The sequence below is a fragment of the Hippoglossus stenolepis genome, chromosome 9 (assembly GCF_022539355.2).
Source record: "Hippoglossus stenolepis isolate QCI-W04-F060 chromosome 9, HSTE1.2, whole genome shotgun sequence".
In the NCBI taxonomy this organism is placed as follows: domain Eukaryota; kingdom Metazoa; phylum Chordata; class Actinopteri; order Pleuronectiformes; family Pleuronectidae; genus Hippoglossus; species Hippoglossus stenolepis.
Genome location: NC_061491.1, coordinates 19,665,706 through 19,685,859, shown reverse-complemented (window position 1 = coordinate 19,685,859; position 20,154 = coordinate 19,665,706). Strand labels below are relative to the sequence as shown.

At 40.6% G+C, this 20,154-nt stretch overlaps 1 protein-coding gene across 1 annotated transcript in view; it reads right to left on the bottom strand.

Annotated features, from left to right (window-relative positions):
• Window positions 1-19,548, bottom strand: part of ipo11 (importin 11) — a 106,510-nt gene extending 86,962 nt beyond the window's left edge. The window contains exons 1-6 of the mRNA XM_047341270.1: window positions 19,399-19,548; window positions 15,621-15,770; window positions 12,842-12,942; window positions 9,249-9,321; window positions 6,028-6,231; window positions 448-580 (exon numbers count right to left, since the gene is read on the bottom strand). Coding sequence (XP_047197226.1) covers window positions 448-580; window positions 6,028-6,231; window positions 9,249-9,321; window positions 12,842-12,942; window positions 15,621-15,758 — 649 coding nt within the window. The 5' untranslated portion in view covers window positions 15,759-15,770; window positions 19,399-19,548. The remainder of the gene's footprint in view (window positions 1-447; window positions 581-6,027; window positions 6,232-9,248; window positions 9,322-12,841; window positions 12,943-15,620; window positions 15,771-19,398) is intronic.
• Window positions 19,549-20,154: the final 606 nt, after the last annotated feature.

Genomic DNA, 20,154 nt, shown 5'->3' with positions numbered 1-20,154 from the left:
GGCTTAAAGATGTGCACCCATATTTGCCAGTATCTGCAGTAACACAATATATTATTTTAAATGTTAACACTTAATGTCAATTCAACACTTTTCATCTTGCATTAGTCCATAGATGTAACTAAACCTTGAGTAAGAGACTTAATAATAATGGTCTTGTTTTAAAGTTATGAGCAGGATTTAGCTCATGTCCACTGAAAGTAGCTGTTTACAGTGGTTCCACAACACTCTTCCAATTTTTAACATGACCAAACAAGGCCCAGCATAGACCGGGTTTGACCTAGTCTTGTAGTAGAATATTGTAATATATATCAAATCTTACAAGAGACAGCCAGTTATTAAAAGGACCATTTTGTATAGAAAGATCACGCTTTGAGTGCTAATGCGGTTTCGTTGTGTGTGTCATCTGTATTTGGCCACATGTAAGTTTGCGTGTGCAGATGTCGCTACCTTTAAGAGAGAGCAGCGTCCTCTCCAGCGAGCTGAGTGCTGTAGCCTCATCTCTGGCATAGATCTGTTGGAGGAAGCAGTCGGTGTGATGGCTCCACAGGGAGCAGGCGAAGCTGTAGATGCCCGACGCCAGCTGCACACAAACACACAAACAGCATGAGGTGGATCAGTGTTCACGTTCAGCAACAGGCATCTGAGGTCCCTCTGGTACACAAGAGGTTTGTCACACATGAATCTGCACACCAGATGTAAACGCACATAGTATGACAGCAAAGACTTACAGCCAGTTCCACTGAAGACCATGCAAATACAAAAGCACTTGCACATAATGCACTCATATAGAATAAACAACACACAGGGAGCTGAGAGGGGCAGCTGAGTCACAGGTCTAATTTAGATCTGATTGAACTTCCCATTACAGTCGCTGCCATCAAATTATTTAGCCTCAAAACAATCCCGTCTTTTAAAAGGCAGAGGGAAAACAAGATCATCAAAAAGTAGACAAAAGTGCTCTCAGCCCCATCAGCTTTGTAGTAACATAGTCTGACCCAGTAGCTCCACGAAAATATAACAAATCTGCCATGGAACAATAATAGACTGTTTTCATAAAAAGAACAAACAGAAGAGAAAACGGGTAAACATTGCATCGCTAACTATTCAAACAATGAGGCTACATTTCAGTGCAGCTACACTCAGATATTCTGACAATTGTTTAATGAAATGTTTGCTACTTAATTAAGACAAACACCCACATGAAAATTGGTCTGTGGAAAGTTTTAATGGTAACACGGCATCACAAAGATCAACCGAACAACTCATCGACAGAATAAGTTGTGGGCAACACTGATGTGTCGAGGAAGAACCAGTGGTTAGGTTGGTGGCACATGTCTGCTGAAAGAGAAATCCCCGTTTTGACAGCACAGCATCGGCTTTGATAGATTCTATACAGAAAAGTGCAATGCTGGCAACTTTCCTCTTTGGAGAGCTTTCTCTGAGAGCTTACCACTTTCCATTCCTCAGATCCCAAACTAATCCAAAAGCACGGAACCTAAAAGTGATGAAGCAACTTTGGGAAATTCTGCTTAAGACCCCCCCACTTCCTGAATAATGACAATTTTCCCACACATTTTTCCAGAACTAAATCCAAGAATATATATATATATATATATATATATATATATATATATATATATATATATATATATATATATATATATTGTAGTAATTTTAAAATACACTGCATAACTATAAATGCACAAACATTAAATGGGGAAATGGAAAGATTACAGTCACCATCCAGTCACAGACTAAAACGGCACTCAGTTCAGTGTATGCCTCCGCCAAGGCCAAGCAGTCCTCTTATGAAACCACATTTGAAATCACTAGATCCAGATTTTTATTTGGATCTGCATCAAATTGAACATACTCATAAATATCAGTCCCTTAAACGTGCCCAAATTTTTTTCCATCAAGATCCATGAATTATTCTCTCTCGCAATGATAAAGAAAGTGAAAAAAATATTTGCTCGATTTCGTATTTGTGCAGGTATTCTGAAAGTTGAGGATACAGACTAAAGGGAGCAGTACCACAGGAAATGATGGGGGCAGTGTGAATAGTTTAAGCGAGACGACCATGAGACATGCAGAAGAAACAATGGCGAGACTTTGTGGGCTGGTAAGAAACTAAAGGCATCTATGTAATGTTATGTCACATGAGCTCAGAAAGAAACGGCTGCTTTTGCATTTTTCTTAAGAGGCACATTCTCACACATTCCTTCACCGCCGCCATGTTCGTTATTGTCAGAGACTCAACTCTGAGCTTCCCTCTAGTGGATGTATTGCTAAACAACCATGCCAACGTAAAGGATGCATGAAGGTATGTGAGCAGTGACAGGTACATCATCTGAAATGTACACATCTCTTTTCATAGGTAAAGGCAGCATAAATGAGTCTTGAGGGGTCTTTCAAACACATGAAAGATACTTGCTCAGCATGAGGTAGAAGTGCAGCTTTTCACTGGTAGATGACATTTTCTGAGCCAGAATATAATCCCCACTATGTTGCACTGAAAAGAATTATGAAATAGCACAAAAGATGGGAAAGAACCGTTCACCACAAAACAGCCTGAGCCCCCTGACAACAGATTATATCACTATAATAAAAACACAGTTTCATAACAGTGGTCTGGCAGCTTCAGTCAACTCTCCTGATAACTCGGACCATGTCAACTAATTCCCCAATTTGATTTATGTTGTGCTACAGTATAAAAAAGGGAAAAGCAGTTGGTGAATTCCTGAGTTTGGTGTATTGTGGCTAGATGATTCAAGAGAGAATTCCGATGCATCTAAAATTCAATTATTTTTCCCCACAGTGGTGGTGTGTTTTGTTGTTTGAAAAGCTACGCAGCTGCAAGAGCATTATGTATTTGTTAATGTGTCTCTGTCTCTGTGTGTGTGTGTGTGTGTGTGTGTGTGTGTGTGTGTGTGTGTGTGTGTGTGTGTGTGTGTGTGTGTGTGTGTGTGTGTGTGTGTGTGTGTGTGTGTGTTTCACTTTCACTGTCACACATTCACTTATCTATTTATTAGCTACACCCAGGTAAAACTAATTCAATATTAGATCTGCACTCAGTAAACACATACCTCCAGCAAGGCCTCATAGTCCCCTTAAATTAAAACAGGCTTTATAGCTGAGGCCACATTACGTTTCTCAGCTACACATTAGTGGTGGTTACAGGTTTCAAGTTCTATTTGTTACCATGAAAAAAAAAAGCCTATTAAACTTCATTTAATTCCACTAGATCCAGGTTTTTATTTGGATCTGCATCACACTCATCAATACCAACCTCCTAAATATTCCTGACAGTTTCAATATGAGTCAAATACTATCAACAAAAATATTGAATAATACACTATCTTGCAATGTTAAAGAAAGGGAAAATTATTCCGGATCAGCACCAAAATGTTTGTGGAAATCTGTTTAATAGTAATAGTGTAATACTGCTGATAAACAAACAAACGCAGATGGAAACAGAACCTCCTTGGCAGAGGTTAAACAACAGGCCTGCAGTTTGGTCTCTGTCGAAAAGATTCCCACACTTGATCTTGTGATAGGTTTTTTTCAGTTGCAGCTTTGCAATAGTAATGATGCTTCACACCAGCCTGAACAGACTTTTGTTTAATATTTCTTAAAAACCATTCATCAAAAAAATAAAACGACAGTCACCCCCTACTTCCAAGCAGCTATGATGAAATTTGAATGACAGTAAGAAAGAAAAATTATGCAGCGTCTTTACAGCTTCTCACTATATATCTCTCTCTCACACACACACACACGCACACACACACACAACCGGCACTGAACCTTTCTCCTTCATTTGAAGAACATTCTGACTAATTCACATTTCTAAAGGTTAGGAGGCGGAAATTACTTCTTAAAGAGTCCTAATCTCATCCTCCTTCTCTTTGAATAAAACCTCCACTTCATCTCTACACCAGTTTCTTCATTACTCCATCACTTCTCCATATGGGATTCCTCCCCCTGTCAAGAACACCCCCCCTGGGTACTTCAATTATTTCTTCTACGACACACCCACACTCGGACTCTTCATCATCTCCTCTTTCCCTTTCTTCCACCAAAATTTGTTTGGCACAGAGTTTGTGCCAATTTGAAGATTGCACAACACAAACCTTGAAAAACTAATATGTGGGCCACGGAGAGGGTTAAATGATGTGCAGCTGTCAATGCGTCATCTCCCATCATGCAATTAACAGGGTCCAACAACTTTTTTTTGCTAACTTAGTGCAAACCACTAGAGATGTTCCTAACCAGATTCCGACACCTGGACTTCGCATATCAGCCGACACAGAGTACCAATCCGATCCCAATGCATTTAACGTTCACCAAGCTGTATGCTGGAATAGTGATGAGGTAACTAATATTTAATTGGCAACACAAGTGCCACACCCCATAACTGAAGACATCGCTGTTTTACTTGTGGGACTTTCCAGAGTGAAATGTTACCAACTTGCTGACGTTTTAGTTTGCTCTGGCTGATGCTTCACTACTGGAAATCACTTCTTATTTGCTGCAAAAGGACTACTTTGGAGTGGCAAAGAAGAAGAGATTACCGGGAGTAGAAAATTGCAGTTTTATCTGGGTGAAGCTAATGTACTTCCAAGGCATGGTATGGATGGGTATATAGATTTGCGCACTCACTTATGCCTGACTCAGAATTTCTGGCAGTATTGAAGGCATTTCTGCCGCTGGTATCCAAACATCTCTACAAACCAATTTTCGAATACAAAAAGACACTCTCACACTTAAGGAAGAGTACTCATGTACACATTATGTCTATTAAATAGAGTAGGGGAAAAAACTGTATATAACATAGAAGGCAAACGAGTGAGCTTAGAAATAAAGAGATACTAAGCTGTCCAGTGAAGACGAGGTTTCAATAGGTTTTTGTGAATAAATGGCATAGATAAGTAAGTACAACCCACTGTAAAACTACAGATGTTGTTTAGAAGTCTCCAGGTCTTAGGAAATGAAAACAATTGAGATAGGTGCAGACGAAAAAAAGTACGATGAAATAAGTCAGAAAGCACTAAAAGACTCGAAGTGATAGATGTCCTTTTTGTTGTCACCTCTCCACAGTGTTTGACACACGCACGCACGCGCACACACCAGCTCTGTTGTGACAGGAGACAGGGAGAGCATTGCACAGGCCATTTAGCAACAAAGTCATCAGTGCATCATTTAAAACCTGCACCGTTTAATACGGCTCAGTCTGCTTTTGTTCCTCCTATCGCCCGAGGTAACTCATTTTGGCAGAAAGTCCAACCACGCTGCCTCTTATGTCCACTGGTCTCCATCTGTGCCACTCTCTTTCTCGCACTGTTGGTCTGTTTGATTGTCTTATTCCCCCAAACCCACTCTCATCATGTCTGTCTTTCTGCTTAAGTCTTTTGTTCTTTAAAACCTCAGACAGCAAAAAAAAAAGGGTTAGGGTTAGTATTAGTATTTTGCTCTAATTCGCTGCCTCTTTGACAGAAACATTAACTCACACAAACAGCCCTCCCTCTAACACACACACACAACCAGCAAAACAGACAAATCTATTCCCCAACACATCAATCATGCTAGAGTCATGCATGAAGACAGACACATATGCACTGAGAAACCCTGCTGCTATAAATCTGGTATTTGACACGTCCCTTTCAGTAGCTGAACAGCATCTCCTACAGGCAAAATATGAAAACTGAAAAACCTGCAACTTTCAAGATAATCTCACTATTCATCTGTGCACGTTCAAAATACTATGCAGGGGAAAAGATTAGAAAGCAATGTGACAAAGTCAGAGAGCAAAAGACAGGAAGAGAAAAATGAGGGCCAACTGCAAAAGCAGCAAAGTTCAGTTTCTTTACTTGTTGACCTAAAGTCACCTTGTATCCAGGAGCACACTGCGACTTCATAACGACAAAAGGGTGGAGCGGGATACTGAATAACTAAGTGTGACGAACACTGAGAAACAAAATACAGTTGCAAAGATGTTGAGCTGAGAGCAGTGACAAAACAACTTACATCCTGGAAAAGCCGCCTGTCCTGCGCCAGACGTTTGGATGCGAGTGTTTTGGTGACGTGATAGAATGTTAGCAGCGCCCTGTGCTGCTGCAAGCCGTCCTGACCCTTGACGGACTCCAGCAGAATGGGAATGAGCTCTGGCCATTGCCTGGGGCAGTCCAGACGGGCCACCTTGGCTATCAGTACTGCGATCTGTGTCGCTATCTGTTGGAAAAACACAAGAGGGAAGAAAAAGAAATTTACCAGAGGCAAAGCATTAACACAGCAGAAGGTGGTTGTGTCAAAGGAATCTTGATGGTTTTTCTTACTAAATCTACAACCTGCAATAAAGTTCATTTCAATGACATTTAAAATGAGTGGTATGGACCAAGAGACACAATATGAAACTATTGTACACAATATAGCAGGAGTGGAAATAACACGTTACATTTACTATGACAGTCGTTTTGTGTAAATGTGTTTTTTCGGGTAAAAATAATTATTTTACTCATTTTATTATATTTTAAATTTAGCAAAGCAAAATCCTCAAGTTTGAAAATTATTTTGAGAAAACAAACGTACAGAGCCCATGTCCCTGTGGAGGCTGTAGTTTGGAGTCATGCTGAACTGTATTACTCTATGTTAAGAAGCGTTGCTAATATATTTTCCATCCAATTAATATCAATTACAGTAGACATGACATTGGCAACAGTGCAGTATCGTACAAGGCCATCAAAGCAGCACAGTTAATTTGTAAATGATAGTAGCAGCAGTTTATAGTGTACTGTATGACATGTTTGATTTGATCTCGTATTTTTACTGATGGCAGTTTCACTTTTAATTATCAAATCCATTAATCAAACCAGATCCAGCCCAGGTTTAAATGTAATAGCTACTTGTTGACTTTTGATCTTATTATCCTTTAGCTGTTCTTCCCACAATAAATCTGAAAATAAGAAGTGAGAATTTATTGCATGCTTTGATAAACACACCTATGCCTGCTCAACAATTTTAACAATCTCATTTAATTAGGCAATAAAAACCAGTGAGCATCTCAAGTTTTAACTATGTTTTCTAAAAAGAAAACTCTTTGACTTCAGGCAACTTCAAAAAACAAACTTTTCTTCAAATGCAACTTTTAAATGTCAACTGTCCACACACTGGAGCACACACATGCACTGTTGCCTTCTGGAGTTTTGATTCGACAGAGGAGAGGTTCTGACTGCAAAGACATATGGTGTTGAAATGGCATTCGTCGCTTGCCATATGGACTCTATCAGGCCTGATGTTGGAGGGCTGCACCTCAGGGACATACAAGCTGTAGAAAGCAGAATGGATGGATGGCCACCATTCAGGGCCGGCTCCCGTGTCCCCTCAGAAAGATGTATTACACTCTGCATGATTGCTGAGTTATTTGTTAGTTGCAGCGGTCTACCCAGAGCTATAAAATAAATGGCTCATCAAGAAAGTTCTTGACCCTCGGATATAATCCCCACATGCACCCTCACTGCCTTAAATGATCTTTTCCAATCTTTTCATTTTATTGTTTTGAATTTTCTAAAAAACAATTTGAACCAAAGCAAACAATAAAATATATAAACTGTTGGTAAAAAAAAAGCAAACCTAAATATTTAACTGATCACTAAATACCTAAGTTACCTAAGTAAAATACTTTAGCCACCTTAAATTTGGTGGCTCTATCATTCATGTTATTACCTCGGCCAAGGAGGTTGATTGCTTGGTCGGTTCGTGAGCAGGATTACGAAAAAACTACTGAATGGATTTCCACCAACATTTTTTGGAAGGATGGGACATCGAGAAAGAAAGAACCGATAGAAATTGTGTGTATGCGGATGAGGGGGCAGAGCCAGTAATTTTATAAATCACTTTCTTTAACATTGCAAGATTTTGACATTGCACTTTCACATTTTCACCAAATTCCTACGGAGAAATGCATGGATCTTGAGGAAAAAGATGCTTACATACCTATGAGTGTATAAAACTTGGTTTGGAGCCAAATAAAAATCTGAATCGAGAAGATTTAAATGTTGTTTCATGGGGGTGGACGTCTTTCAGCCGCTGCACAGTAATAAGTGTTGGCACTGATCTGGACAAAGGGGATCCAGGCATTGTATGCACTACACTGAGTGCAATTCTGGTTCATTTTAGTCTGGCAATAAGCAATCAATCACAATAAAGGAAATGATTTTCACGCTACTTCAGCCTTGATTAAGCGATTAGAAGGCCCTATGAGCCATGACTCTCACGTGTGAAATATGAAATTGCGGCTCTATCTGAAGAGCACAGGACCTTCTTCTTTTAGTGTTTGTGCGTCAGTACTCTGGCATGAAAATGCAGCTGGGACTGTAAAACAGGATGGTGTGTGTGTGATGCCTCTATAAAGTATTCAACTGTGCGCACTAACATCATTAATAAAACCAACTACCACGCTACACACGACTGGGATTCTGGCTGTGATATACGATATAGCCCTCTTAATGCCAGTGTTGTGCACCAAGCCTTTATTACTTTACTAATGGAAATGTTCCTATCCGACAGGGAAGTACTGTAATGTGTCTATGGTATAGAGCAAAACATTTATTAGCATAACTCTTGTCCTTCTCCTCTGGCACTAATGGGAGTACAGTGAGTTCTATTGCCTTTTAATCTCCTACAGACAAGAATAAAATCTGCTGTTTAAGTTCCCTCTTTATCTGTGATCAGATCTGTATGTTTGGATAGAACAGCTGGTCTCATCTAAATAAATCTTTTTGTTATTGGGAAAAAAAAATATCATAAAAGCTTTTGTGACAACAGGTGGTTGAAATACAGTGTCAGTGTAGCGAACGCTGCCAGTGGATTATATACCACCTGCCTTCTCAGCATGTGCTTAATGAGAATGATTGGGCTTCTAAAGGTTCACCCCCCCCCCTCCTCTCACTTCATCCCTTGAATACACAAGGAGGCCACGTTGGAAAAGGAATCTCGATGGAGTCTTTTCTTCAAGTCGACTTAACCAAACCAATCCATGTGTGTGTATACAGGCAAGATACTACAATTCTGTATTACTTGACATTTTCTACACTTTGCCATATTAAAAAATGTTTTATACATGTATAATGGGCAAAATATGCTATAAAGTCAATTTCCTATTAGACGAGGCTACATGTTTTTATAAAAAAGAATGAGTGAGTCAGTATCTGATGCTTAATAATATATTTTCAAAGTTTTTGTCCACTTACCTGATTAACAGGCTCATTGAAGTTTGTGATGAGACCAGCACGCAGTGACGTCTTCTCCTCTTCTGATAATGCACTGTGAAAGAAAAGCAACCAAAAATACATTTAAAAGAAGGAAAAACTGGGAGAAAGAGGAAAAAGAGAAGAGATGAGATACGTACTTAATACAGACAAATAGAAAACAACCAGGAGGTCAATGAGTGGTTAAAAAAGGATGATACCCTTCTGAAGCCACATTTATAGATGAGCGGGAAAAAAATATTTTTACTGAAACAAGGTCCAACTTCCAAACTCAGGGTCTTCTTGCTGAAGGCGCGAGAACAAACCACTAAGCCTCCATGTCACATTGTATCACCAGGGTGCCAGCTGCCCCAGCATTGTTGAACGCAGCCCTTATCCTGAGTGACTCATTACAATGTCATTTCAAATTCTAGCCATGAAAATCACAAACTTTATATGGTGATGATAGGAATATGATATCAATCTGCCAAGTTGTTATGGGATCAATTAAATCCCTGCATCACACTCTTCAGTACAGGACCTGCCAGCTGCCTGATTTAATCACCGAGCTTTGGAGAGAACCCTCTGCTCTCTCTAACTCATATGTTGTCATCGGAAACAGGAGCTTCTGCAAGAGTAGGGGGGGAAATTCTAACAGTGTGAATGTGTATATAAATACAATGCATCATTTTATACAGTCTACTTCAACTGCTGCTGAAGCGAGACATGGGTGAGTGTTTGATGTGAAGAAGAGTGAGGGATGAATCACGCTGTAACCTTGGGGCAGGGAACGTGGAGACATGGGCGGGGAAACAAATTACCAGCAGGGGAGTGTGAATAAGAGAAACAAGATTTACTACGTGCACATATTTTGGGAATGTCGGAGGAAGATAAGCTTCAAAGAAATATGGGGTAAAAGATTAAAAACCAAAACCTGCGCCAAGGCCACGCCATCCTAAATATATCTCTGTACATCTTTTACATTCACATGAAGGGAAGCCCAGAATGTAGAATTTTTTCTGTGAGGTGGCTTTTAGTGTTAGTGTATCTTTTACTAGAATCTTTTATCGTCTTTTTCACGAGAGACCTTTGGATAATAAGTGGAGGTAGAACTAATAACAATAATGGTGGCATCATTACACTTAAGTGACGCAGTACGACATGGTATGTTGATATATAGACAGTTTTTATCTTTTGATTTTGATTTCGCACAGCAGTATCAAAACATTTATTTAGCCAATATCACCTCCTACTCTAAAACGTATTTTTAAAAGCAACCCCTTTAAAAACAGTGAGACCAAAGTGAAAGTGTTCTTGTTAGATTCTTCTTCATTGAGGGGCTGAAAACCTCACGTAAATAAGTGACATTTCATTACACAAATTACAAATGTACCTGGAATATCTTAAAGGGGACATAGCATGCCCATTTTACCACAAGTTGATATGGTTCCTTGGGGTCTTAATGAAATGTCTGTAACATACTTTGGTCAAAATACCACAAGGATCATTTAAAACAGCACCCTTTTTACCCTGTATAAAACAGCCCTCCACAGAGTGACCTGTTTTGAGTGCCTGTTCCTTTAAATGCTAATGAGCCAGCTCCCCTCTCCCCCCATGATTTTAAACGATATAAATTACATATTTTATATGATATAAATTATCAAATATGCATCCCATACTTTGTATTCCCCTTCTGTTGTCCTGGAGTTTTAATTTTCCCAATCACATAATTAAATGTCCCCCTCTGCCCATCCACTACAAGCACACAAGCAGACAGACAGAGAGAGAAAGAGAGGGGTGGGGGGGGGGCTATGAAGACCATCATTTACCCCGAACCCCGACATTCAACGGGTACAACAACAAGCGGAGAAAGCAGAATCGCGGGCTGACCTTATATATACAGTCTATGGGGCTGACCAGCGCGGAGAAATGCACGTCCCGTGTGAACAGCCAGGCGGCTGCGCGCTTGAGAACGGCGCTGCTCTGCCTCGCAGCGGCGCTTCCGCGTCCGGTGTAAACCCAGCGTAACGAGTGGGGGGGCTCTGTGTGTGAGTGAATCGCGGGCTGACCAGCGCGGAGAAATGCTCGTCCCGTGTGAACAGCCAGGCGGCTGCGTGCTTGGGAACCATGTAGGGAGACTTCCAGTGCCTTGTTACGACACAAAACCCAGGAAGCTCAATCGAGTCGCTCAAGCATGACGTTTCTGACTTAGAGGAACTATAACAAAACGCGCGAGTGTTTTTTTCCCCAGAGTTTTTGGGTTGGTAGACATGCCAGATACCTACATTAACCTGTAGAAGCACTAACAAAGTGGAATTTGCATGCTATGTCCCCTTTAAGTCACATTAGTCATTCTGTTCCATGGTGAAAAAGTGATTTACAGAACAGATCCTTCTGTGCATGCCAACTGTTGCTTTGCGTTTATCAGAGCACTCCGGGCCGTGTGCCAGGAAGGTCTCGGATAAGGGGACGAAACAGATTAAATATAAGCAAAGATATAAGTCAAAAGATTACTTGCTAGAATTATTGTTTTACGACCGATAAAACAGAATTAGCCCACTGAGCATGCTCACAATGTTCTTCTGTTATTTGACACATTGTTATTGTTGAATTTCTCCATTTAGACATTATATTAATGAATTATTTATATGTGATACATATTTATATATAATTGATTAATCATGAATATATTTTACAAATTGAAAAAATACTAATTGATAGTGAAAATAATTCTTCCAACCTTAGTTGTAATGCATACTATAAAATCACTATAATTGCAGAGGAAGAATCCCATGTAATGTCACCTACGTCTCCTATGCATTGTGCTGTACCACACAGTATCCAACTCCTGAATAGCAAGTGGTCCAAGGGCAATCACATAAATAACCCTAGGACCGAAACCCCTTGCACAGCAGTCGAGCAAATGAAGTTCACTTTACCGAAGTACTGACAAAGAGCAAAACAACTTTGGTGAGAGGAGAAAACTTTAAAAAGAATAAAACAGCATAATGTGAAGAAGGCAAAGTTTGGCCACAGAGTGCTGATGCAGAACTGATTACCTCTGGCCAGCAACTGTCCTGCAAAGTGAAGAGCAAATGTTTGCTTCAACACTAACAAAAGCCAGCTAGAAAGGTACCCGAAGACAGACTGAAGGCTTTGAATACCCAGAGCAGATCTGCCGCCAGACAAAAGAGACACAAAAGACCAAACTAAGTATAAAAATCAGAGCACAATGATTTGAATAATCCGGATGGTGGGTAAAAAAAGAAAAACAATAAGGCTGAGAGAGGTGGTGGAGACGGAACCGCACACACTGTAAGCTATAACTGGTAAAAAGAAAAGACAATGGAAAAATGAACACAATGAAGAGCAGGGACAAAACTGAAAAAAATGCAACTTACAAAATTAAATCTGTGACAAAAAAAGATCTGAGGAGAATTACAAAGCCTCAAAAACAGATAGATTAAGACTGATGAATAGAGACAGAGTCGGAGGGAATGAGAACAGGAAGAGGAGAATAAAGGTGAGAAGGAGTAGACGACGGTGAGAATAAGGCAGACAGAACCAAGGAACGAGAGAGACAAGCAGAAACTTACTGAGGCGCTACTCTCCTCCAGTATCTGTCAATGCCATTTTTGAAGTAGAGCACAGCCAGCCACCGAACGTTCACATCCAGCATGTGGTTATTGAAGATATTCTGTAGAAAACACAAACATACAGGTGAAAAAATTACAGGTGAAAAAATGATGTGTCTTAGTCTACGTCCACATTACTACGTTTTCACAGAAGAGTTCGGAAACGCGGCTGGCCCCCATTTTAGTTGGAAAACTCCAGGGCTGTGTTTTAATCTGGATGGGCAGAAATGGAGATGTTCATCGGAAACAATGACGTAGACACTCACTACGCTTGCTTGGGACTTTTCGGTCCCAACAGAGCCTTCACTGATTCTTCACACTCTTGTTGCATGACTCCCTCCCGGAAGAAAAAACAGCCAGCATTACTATGGAGCTTTGTTCTTATCTTTATCCAAGAGCGTGTTCTTTCAGTTTGAGAGCATGACTTGTTGAATTTATGTTCAGATTGTGTATTACTTTTCATCAAAACCCTGCCCTTGCACTCAAATAGCCCCTGTTTGCACTTAAATTTGCTCTGCTTCGGCTCAAACTGTGTGCTTGCACTCAGATATATTGTTGCTCGCATGGATTTCCTTCACTACAGCTTCAGCCCTTCTACGCACTCGGGCTGCTTTCTGTGAGCTTGTGAATCGTCTGCTCTCAGATTTCTCTTCTGCTCTTGGAAACTAAAAGACCATGCTCTTGAATACAGATAGCAAAAAAATGCCATTTAGTTACCCTCGGCTACCAGTGCAGAACGCAACATTGATTATCGATTACAAGCGTCTTTGCCAACAGCTGCTATACAGTTAAATTCTGCCTTTTTAAAATGATACAACAGCTTACATGCGTAGGAGACAAGCTAATATTCGAGCAATCTGTGTTTAACTACACGTGCATGCATCAGTGGTCATGCCTTTTCAGGAGTGTTAGTATCGACGGGGACTAAAATAAAAGTTTCAGAGCCAAAACGCTTGAGTGGACAGAGATCGTTTAGTTTGAAAACGTCATTTTTAAACCATAACATAGAATAATGGACGTTGCTTTACTGGCATTTCACCACCACATTTACCCCCAAACAGCTTCAATGAACCTCAGTATTGATTCTACACGTCTCGGTCACTCTGTTGGAGGGATGTAACACCACTCTTCCAAAAGATATTCCCTCATTTGGGTTTTTTTATGATGACAGTGGTGGATAGAGCCGTCTAAATGTCACAGTCAGGCCAAAATCTGCAGTGTCCATCATTTTCATACTCATCAAACCATTCAGGAACACATTGTGCCCTATAGATGGGGCCTTTGTCATCCTGGAAGAAACCCCTCCCATCTGCATGAGGTTGCCATCACCTTAAACAACCTAGCTGAGCGCTGTCGCTGTGTTCCCAAAGTCATTCTCCTATTCACTGCAAAGGTAGGGAATCCATACAGAGACGCACAATAATATCAGGGATTGTAATCTTGGTTCTTATATTTTCAGGTTTTGGAGACGTGGGAACAAACTTTAGTAAAATGCAAAAAGGATTTAAGGTTATATTTTTGCTTTAACACAAATGTCCTTGAAGACATCCTTCAGTTGTATCGAGGGAATGAAATATCATGAGCAGAGCAATTGAGTGTACTAACTTTCTTGAATATGCCGATCTGACCACTGGCACTAAATGTTTATTCGATGCATCAGCACACCATGGAATTTAGCTGGCTGAAATTTGATTTACTGGAGCTGTCCCTCCTGTACTGAGGCACAGACAAATAACTCTCCTCAACTAGATTAAAAGGGCACATTGCGCACCCTTGGGAGATGATGATACGCTTTGGACCATGGCATGAAGCAGAAACCCAATTTTGACGAGAGTGTTTTCTGAAATGTCAAAGCCTCCGTTACTCCAGAGACAACACTCAACAAGGAGTTTCTTTCACAATATATGATGCGGATAATGGTCGAAAGCAACATGGGAAAAAAAAACTCCAACCCCCCAAACCCCTCAACCACCACCCTCCCCCTGAACCCAGACATCCTCTGAAAATCCCTGCAAAGCCATTTTCAGACATGAACTCAAGAGCATGTCCGCACAATGGGGTCGACACTTTCTCCAAAGTTTGCCTTTCACATATGAAGAACACAGCAGGAGATTCTTTGGTCAGATGCGTACACAGCAACACAAAGATCTCAGGAGGCAGGACGTGACAACTAGATTCCACTGCGGAGATCATGCGTTTGTGTTTACAGGACATCAACACAGCCCTTTATCACTGGAAGCTTTTGAATCTTGTCTTTCCAAGTTGACATCTTTGTCCATGTCTTTTATGTGTATGGCTCCTCTTTTTCACCATGAGATCATTGTATTCCTTTTGTTGTTTGCAGTTTTGCATCTGTTGCATGCTCACAGTGAATTGTGAATGCGGCTGACCTCCTGCTGTATTCTCACACGGGCTCACGTTGGCATTATCCAGAGTTTTTACAAGGGAGCTGGCAGGGGAAACTCTGAAGAAGGTCTCCAGCAACTGACTCAGACATTTGCATTCTCACTTACAACCCCTGGGAATAATGTCAGGCAATTGTTCAGAGTTTAGTGAATGTCTGAAAGCAGCTGAAGTTACTGTAAAACTCAGAAATGCAAGTGCATCAGAAATTAATACAAATGCAGCAACACCTTGCTTTCTGCTAATTACACCACATTCATCAAGATCTACACTTATTAGAGGTTTAATTGTTTTCACTGCAGCAGATTTATTCAAATTATTTGCTATCATCCCTCACCAGAAGGACTGAGTAGAAGCCTGGCTGGGTCTCCCACTGTCGGAGCTGCTCCTCCACAGGCTTCAGCACAGATGTGTCCTGACTGGTCGCTTGGGTTAACGCCTGCAGCACCACTGAACTGGCACTGTCCATATCCATAGCTGGATATACCTGCAGGGGAATGTGAGAAGGGAAGGGTAGAGGAGGGGAAGGATAAATGGAAATTCATTGCTTCTGTTGTGAAAAGTTGAAATTTTAGCAAAAAACTTTCTAAATAGTTCCACCAGCGAGATAATAAAACATCAAGATAAGCTGAGTGAGTCAAACAGCATGTGCAAAAATGTCAGAAGTTGGCTTTCTCTGGCTTTATCTCTTTCTTCCCCCATTTTATGATAGATCAAGCAGCACTGGCATCACTGTGGAGCATCATGAGAGAAAGAAATCCTTCTGCATAAAAGAAAAGCACACCTGATAAAAACATGACAGGTTATCTCTACCACACAAAGAGCTGTTCTGAGTCCCAGATACTATTCAAGCAACCCAGCTTCACAGGTCCAGGGATGTATTTCAGTTTCAAAAGGCAAAACCTGAGTCAGTAGCTCAGTAATCTTTGAGCCACAAGAAAAAGAGAATCTCTGGTAGAATAAACCTCTGCCTAAAATTGGAATCATCAATCTGTCCTTATGGAGGTCACATCTCCATATTTCCAGAGGTACTTGTCAAAACTAGGCTACAAAATAATGTGGTTGTTTCATTACACCCATCACAAAACATAGTCAATGGTGTGATTGTCAAAAGTAGCCCCAATACTGTTAATGAGACTAATGAAGGGCATTTATGTCTCTAAAAGGCAACTATTGTTAAAATGTGCCTGCAACCCATAATGGATAAAATAAACACAGATACTGGCCAGTTTTTATCTCTCGTTACGTGTAAATCCTTCAGAAACAGGTGTACGTCCAGACAGCCCAAGCTAGGCTCATCCCAACTACTGAGTCAACAATGAGAGGCTGAATCTGAAGGAGTCAGAGACGTGCTTGTAATGACACATGCGATCAGAAACCTTGGATAACATTAGAACTATGTATTCAGAGTTCAATGAGCTCATCCTTCTGCCTGATCCTGTTGTGCTTTGTTGTTTTTTTACAGTAGAATTTGGTTGTGATTTTTGAGTCTCTATCATGTAGAAGAAACTGTGTGATAGCAGCGGGTTTTACCCAAAGCAACTCTACTAACACAGATTCTGCAGATGAGCTTGAGATTCTCAGCTGAGCACTAAAGGAGTGATGCCATAAATTTGGCCAGAAACAAAGGGTTCTGCTCATGCTATAATGTGATTAAGGACAGTTATCTATATGTGTAAATACTCACATCTTTGAGCTGTCTGGTATTTTCAGACGCTCTCAAGATGAACAAAGAGGTGGAATCATCTTAGTGTCAATCACGACTATGTTGCACATTTATACATTAGTTTGAACAAAGGGACTTGTCATTTTTAAAGACTCATAAAGCTGGAACGACTCTCAAGGTGATCATTTAGGTGATCTGTGCTTCACACAGTTAGTGAAACCCTTAAAAAAGGAGAGACAGTTTTCAGTGCACTGCAACAATCTGCCAAGCTCTCCTGTGAATAATGTTACTGTCCATTTCAAAGTTAGATACTTGTACAACATCCATGCACAGTAGAAATATGGTCATTGCTTCTTCTCACGCTGCCAACTTGAACTGTAATATCATGGGGCTCTTTCACTGCAGTCAGTTTACATTTACATGCGACAGAGCATAGTTTGATTATAATATCAAGCAGTTGATAACTGCTGAACAAGTCGATGTCACAAAATGCTGCAAATACTACAATAGACTGTTATAATCCAATAAGATGTATAAATGTCTACATAATGCAACTAAGGCCCTGTTCAGACCTGGTATGAACAAGTTCGTCTGCTCCAACGTGACATTAAGATGCGTCCTGAATGTGACTCCAGTGACCACTTGTGATCAAATCTCTCTTCCCTGCTCTATATGCAAACTATCACATACATCATTTCTCTTTGTGAAGAGTAAATTATGTTGTTTAACCAAGTATGAGTTTAAAGATGTTCTGTGTGTGTTGGTAAGAGAAAGAGGTAGAAAGAGAGGAGTCAGGAGGGGTTGAATGAATCTTGTGAAGCTACGCTGTCCTGACACATTCAGGAGGTATTAGGATGTGTTAAGACCTGAACTTAGAGCTGACCACTTGTGATCAGATCACTCAGCACGGACGCTAATACCAGGTCTGAAGGGGGGTGAAGATCGTAATACTCCTCATATATCCATTCAATTAGTGCTTATTATGAGTATGACCTAATTCAGGTTGAAGTAATCAAAAAATCCTGTTTACAGGGCAGCGTCTTATTCAGACTATTGTCTTAATCTGGTTAATATCAGAACATTACTGTCCATGTGATCATTGTCACCCACTTGTCATAGTAGGAGAAGCACAAGTGTTTCCTGCAACATAAACAACAGCTCTGTTGACATGAAGTGTCCCAGTGTAGAGACGGGTGGTGACGGCCTATGGGTCAACATCAAGTCATTGCTGGACTCACAACATGCTGTCCTCTCTTTGTAATAACTAGTGTCTTTGCTGGGATCAACATTTCAGTCCTGGTCCCATCTTATCCATATATGGTTAAGAAATAACTAGAAAAAGTGTATTTAAAGCGTAATTATTTATTTGTTCAAGCAAAGTATGTGTTGAGGTAACATCACTTGCGTGCATGAAAAACTGTCCCCCACCCCCTTTATTCCACTGGTGTGTCTTGTTTGTATAAGCTATGTACTTGTACTGTCATACTGTGTTTTTGTTTGCCTGTCTTTCCATTAAGGGAAATATTGAAAGACATTTAAATATAAATATGTAACAAAAGGTCCCAGTGTGACAGTGAGCTGACATGGATGACCCCAGAACAACAGACAACATTAGCAATTCAACTCACATAGATTTTAATCATCTGCAGATTCACAGCATGAAACCTGCTTGTTCTCAGGCTGCAGTGCAAATACATAAACCATGTAACAGGGAGCTTTCCCTGACAGTTTAGTGCTGTTGTAGGTTAACTACACCTGTGTTGCAGAACCTGTCAAACCTGGGGGCCGACCCCCCCCTGCTCACGTCATTGCCCCTAACGCTAACATTAGCTAGTGGCTAAATGCTTAGGTAACAAGTAAGCTAGCAGGATAACCTGATTAGCAAATGGACGTCAAACACTGATGGCGTTAGCTGTACTAAATGAAGGATGATCAACCGATACGATGCAGCAGAAACAGATGTGACATGTTCCTCTGTCTGGTCATAAACATACAGCTGTTTGCGTTAGTGACACAGTACGTTGTAACATGGTAACACACATACACACGCACACACACACACATGTGCTAAGAGGATTGTCTATGAAGGGAACCGTCTTTCTGAAGCTCACAGAACCAAAACAAACTCAGTCGAGTGACAGAAGCAGCATCGTAACACTGACATGATGTTACTTCACAGTGACGTTTCACCAGCTCCGACATGTTCACAGAATGTTCCAGTGTCCTCTGTTATTAAAACACGTTATTCAATCACGAGAGGAAACGGGATGGACACTGATTTCCCCCCCAAACCTGTGCTTACCCCTCAGCACCAAAGCTAACTTTGGCTTAGCTAGCTAACAAGCTAAAGTTATCCAACACGAAACCAGGGGCCGACGACGTCCGTTGTGTGGAGCGAGGCTTCTCCTCTAATGACGGAAGCAAAACGTAAACACACAACAGGACTCACCTGGGAGAAGAATGGCGGCAGCAGAGAGGAGGCTGGTGACGGAGGCTGCTGGAGCTCAGCCTGTGGTTAATGTCATGAGAGATGGAGACACACGTTTGTAGGAATGGCGCGAGCGGCAGAGGAGGCGCGCGGTGATGACGTCACCGGCAGCAGATGAACATGTGCAGGTTCAAGATCTCAATTTGCGTCTTTGATGAAGCTGAGCCACGAGCCGTCATGTGCTGGTTGTGTCACTGTCACAAACTTTTCCATCTTTCGACACAGAAGGTTTCGTTAACAATAAAACTGCTCATCCTGTAACGATTATACCTAAAGACATCATTGTTAAATTTCAATGTAATACATACTTATACGATTAGCCTTATACTTATAATTGGTCACTTCTAAGTGTGATTGATTTAATTTCATTTGATACATGGAGACATTAATCCTTGCCCAAAATAACAAGTTTTACTTTGAAGAATTATTACTTTTTGTGACCCTGGATTAAAGTTGTTGATCTGTTTTGTAATAATAATAATAATAAAAATAACTGTATTTGTATAGCACTTATCTAAACAAGGTTACAAAGCACTTCACAAAATACATGGCAAGAAAGAAATGAATAGAAATTACATCATAACATATTTGTATTGAGTCCTCAATTTTGTTTTTTGAGAAACCCAACAGTTCCCAAAATGAGCAATGAGCACTTTGGGTTGTTTTTATCATCATATTGGGACATTTCGTTTTTTATTTTTCCTTTATTTTTCCTTT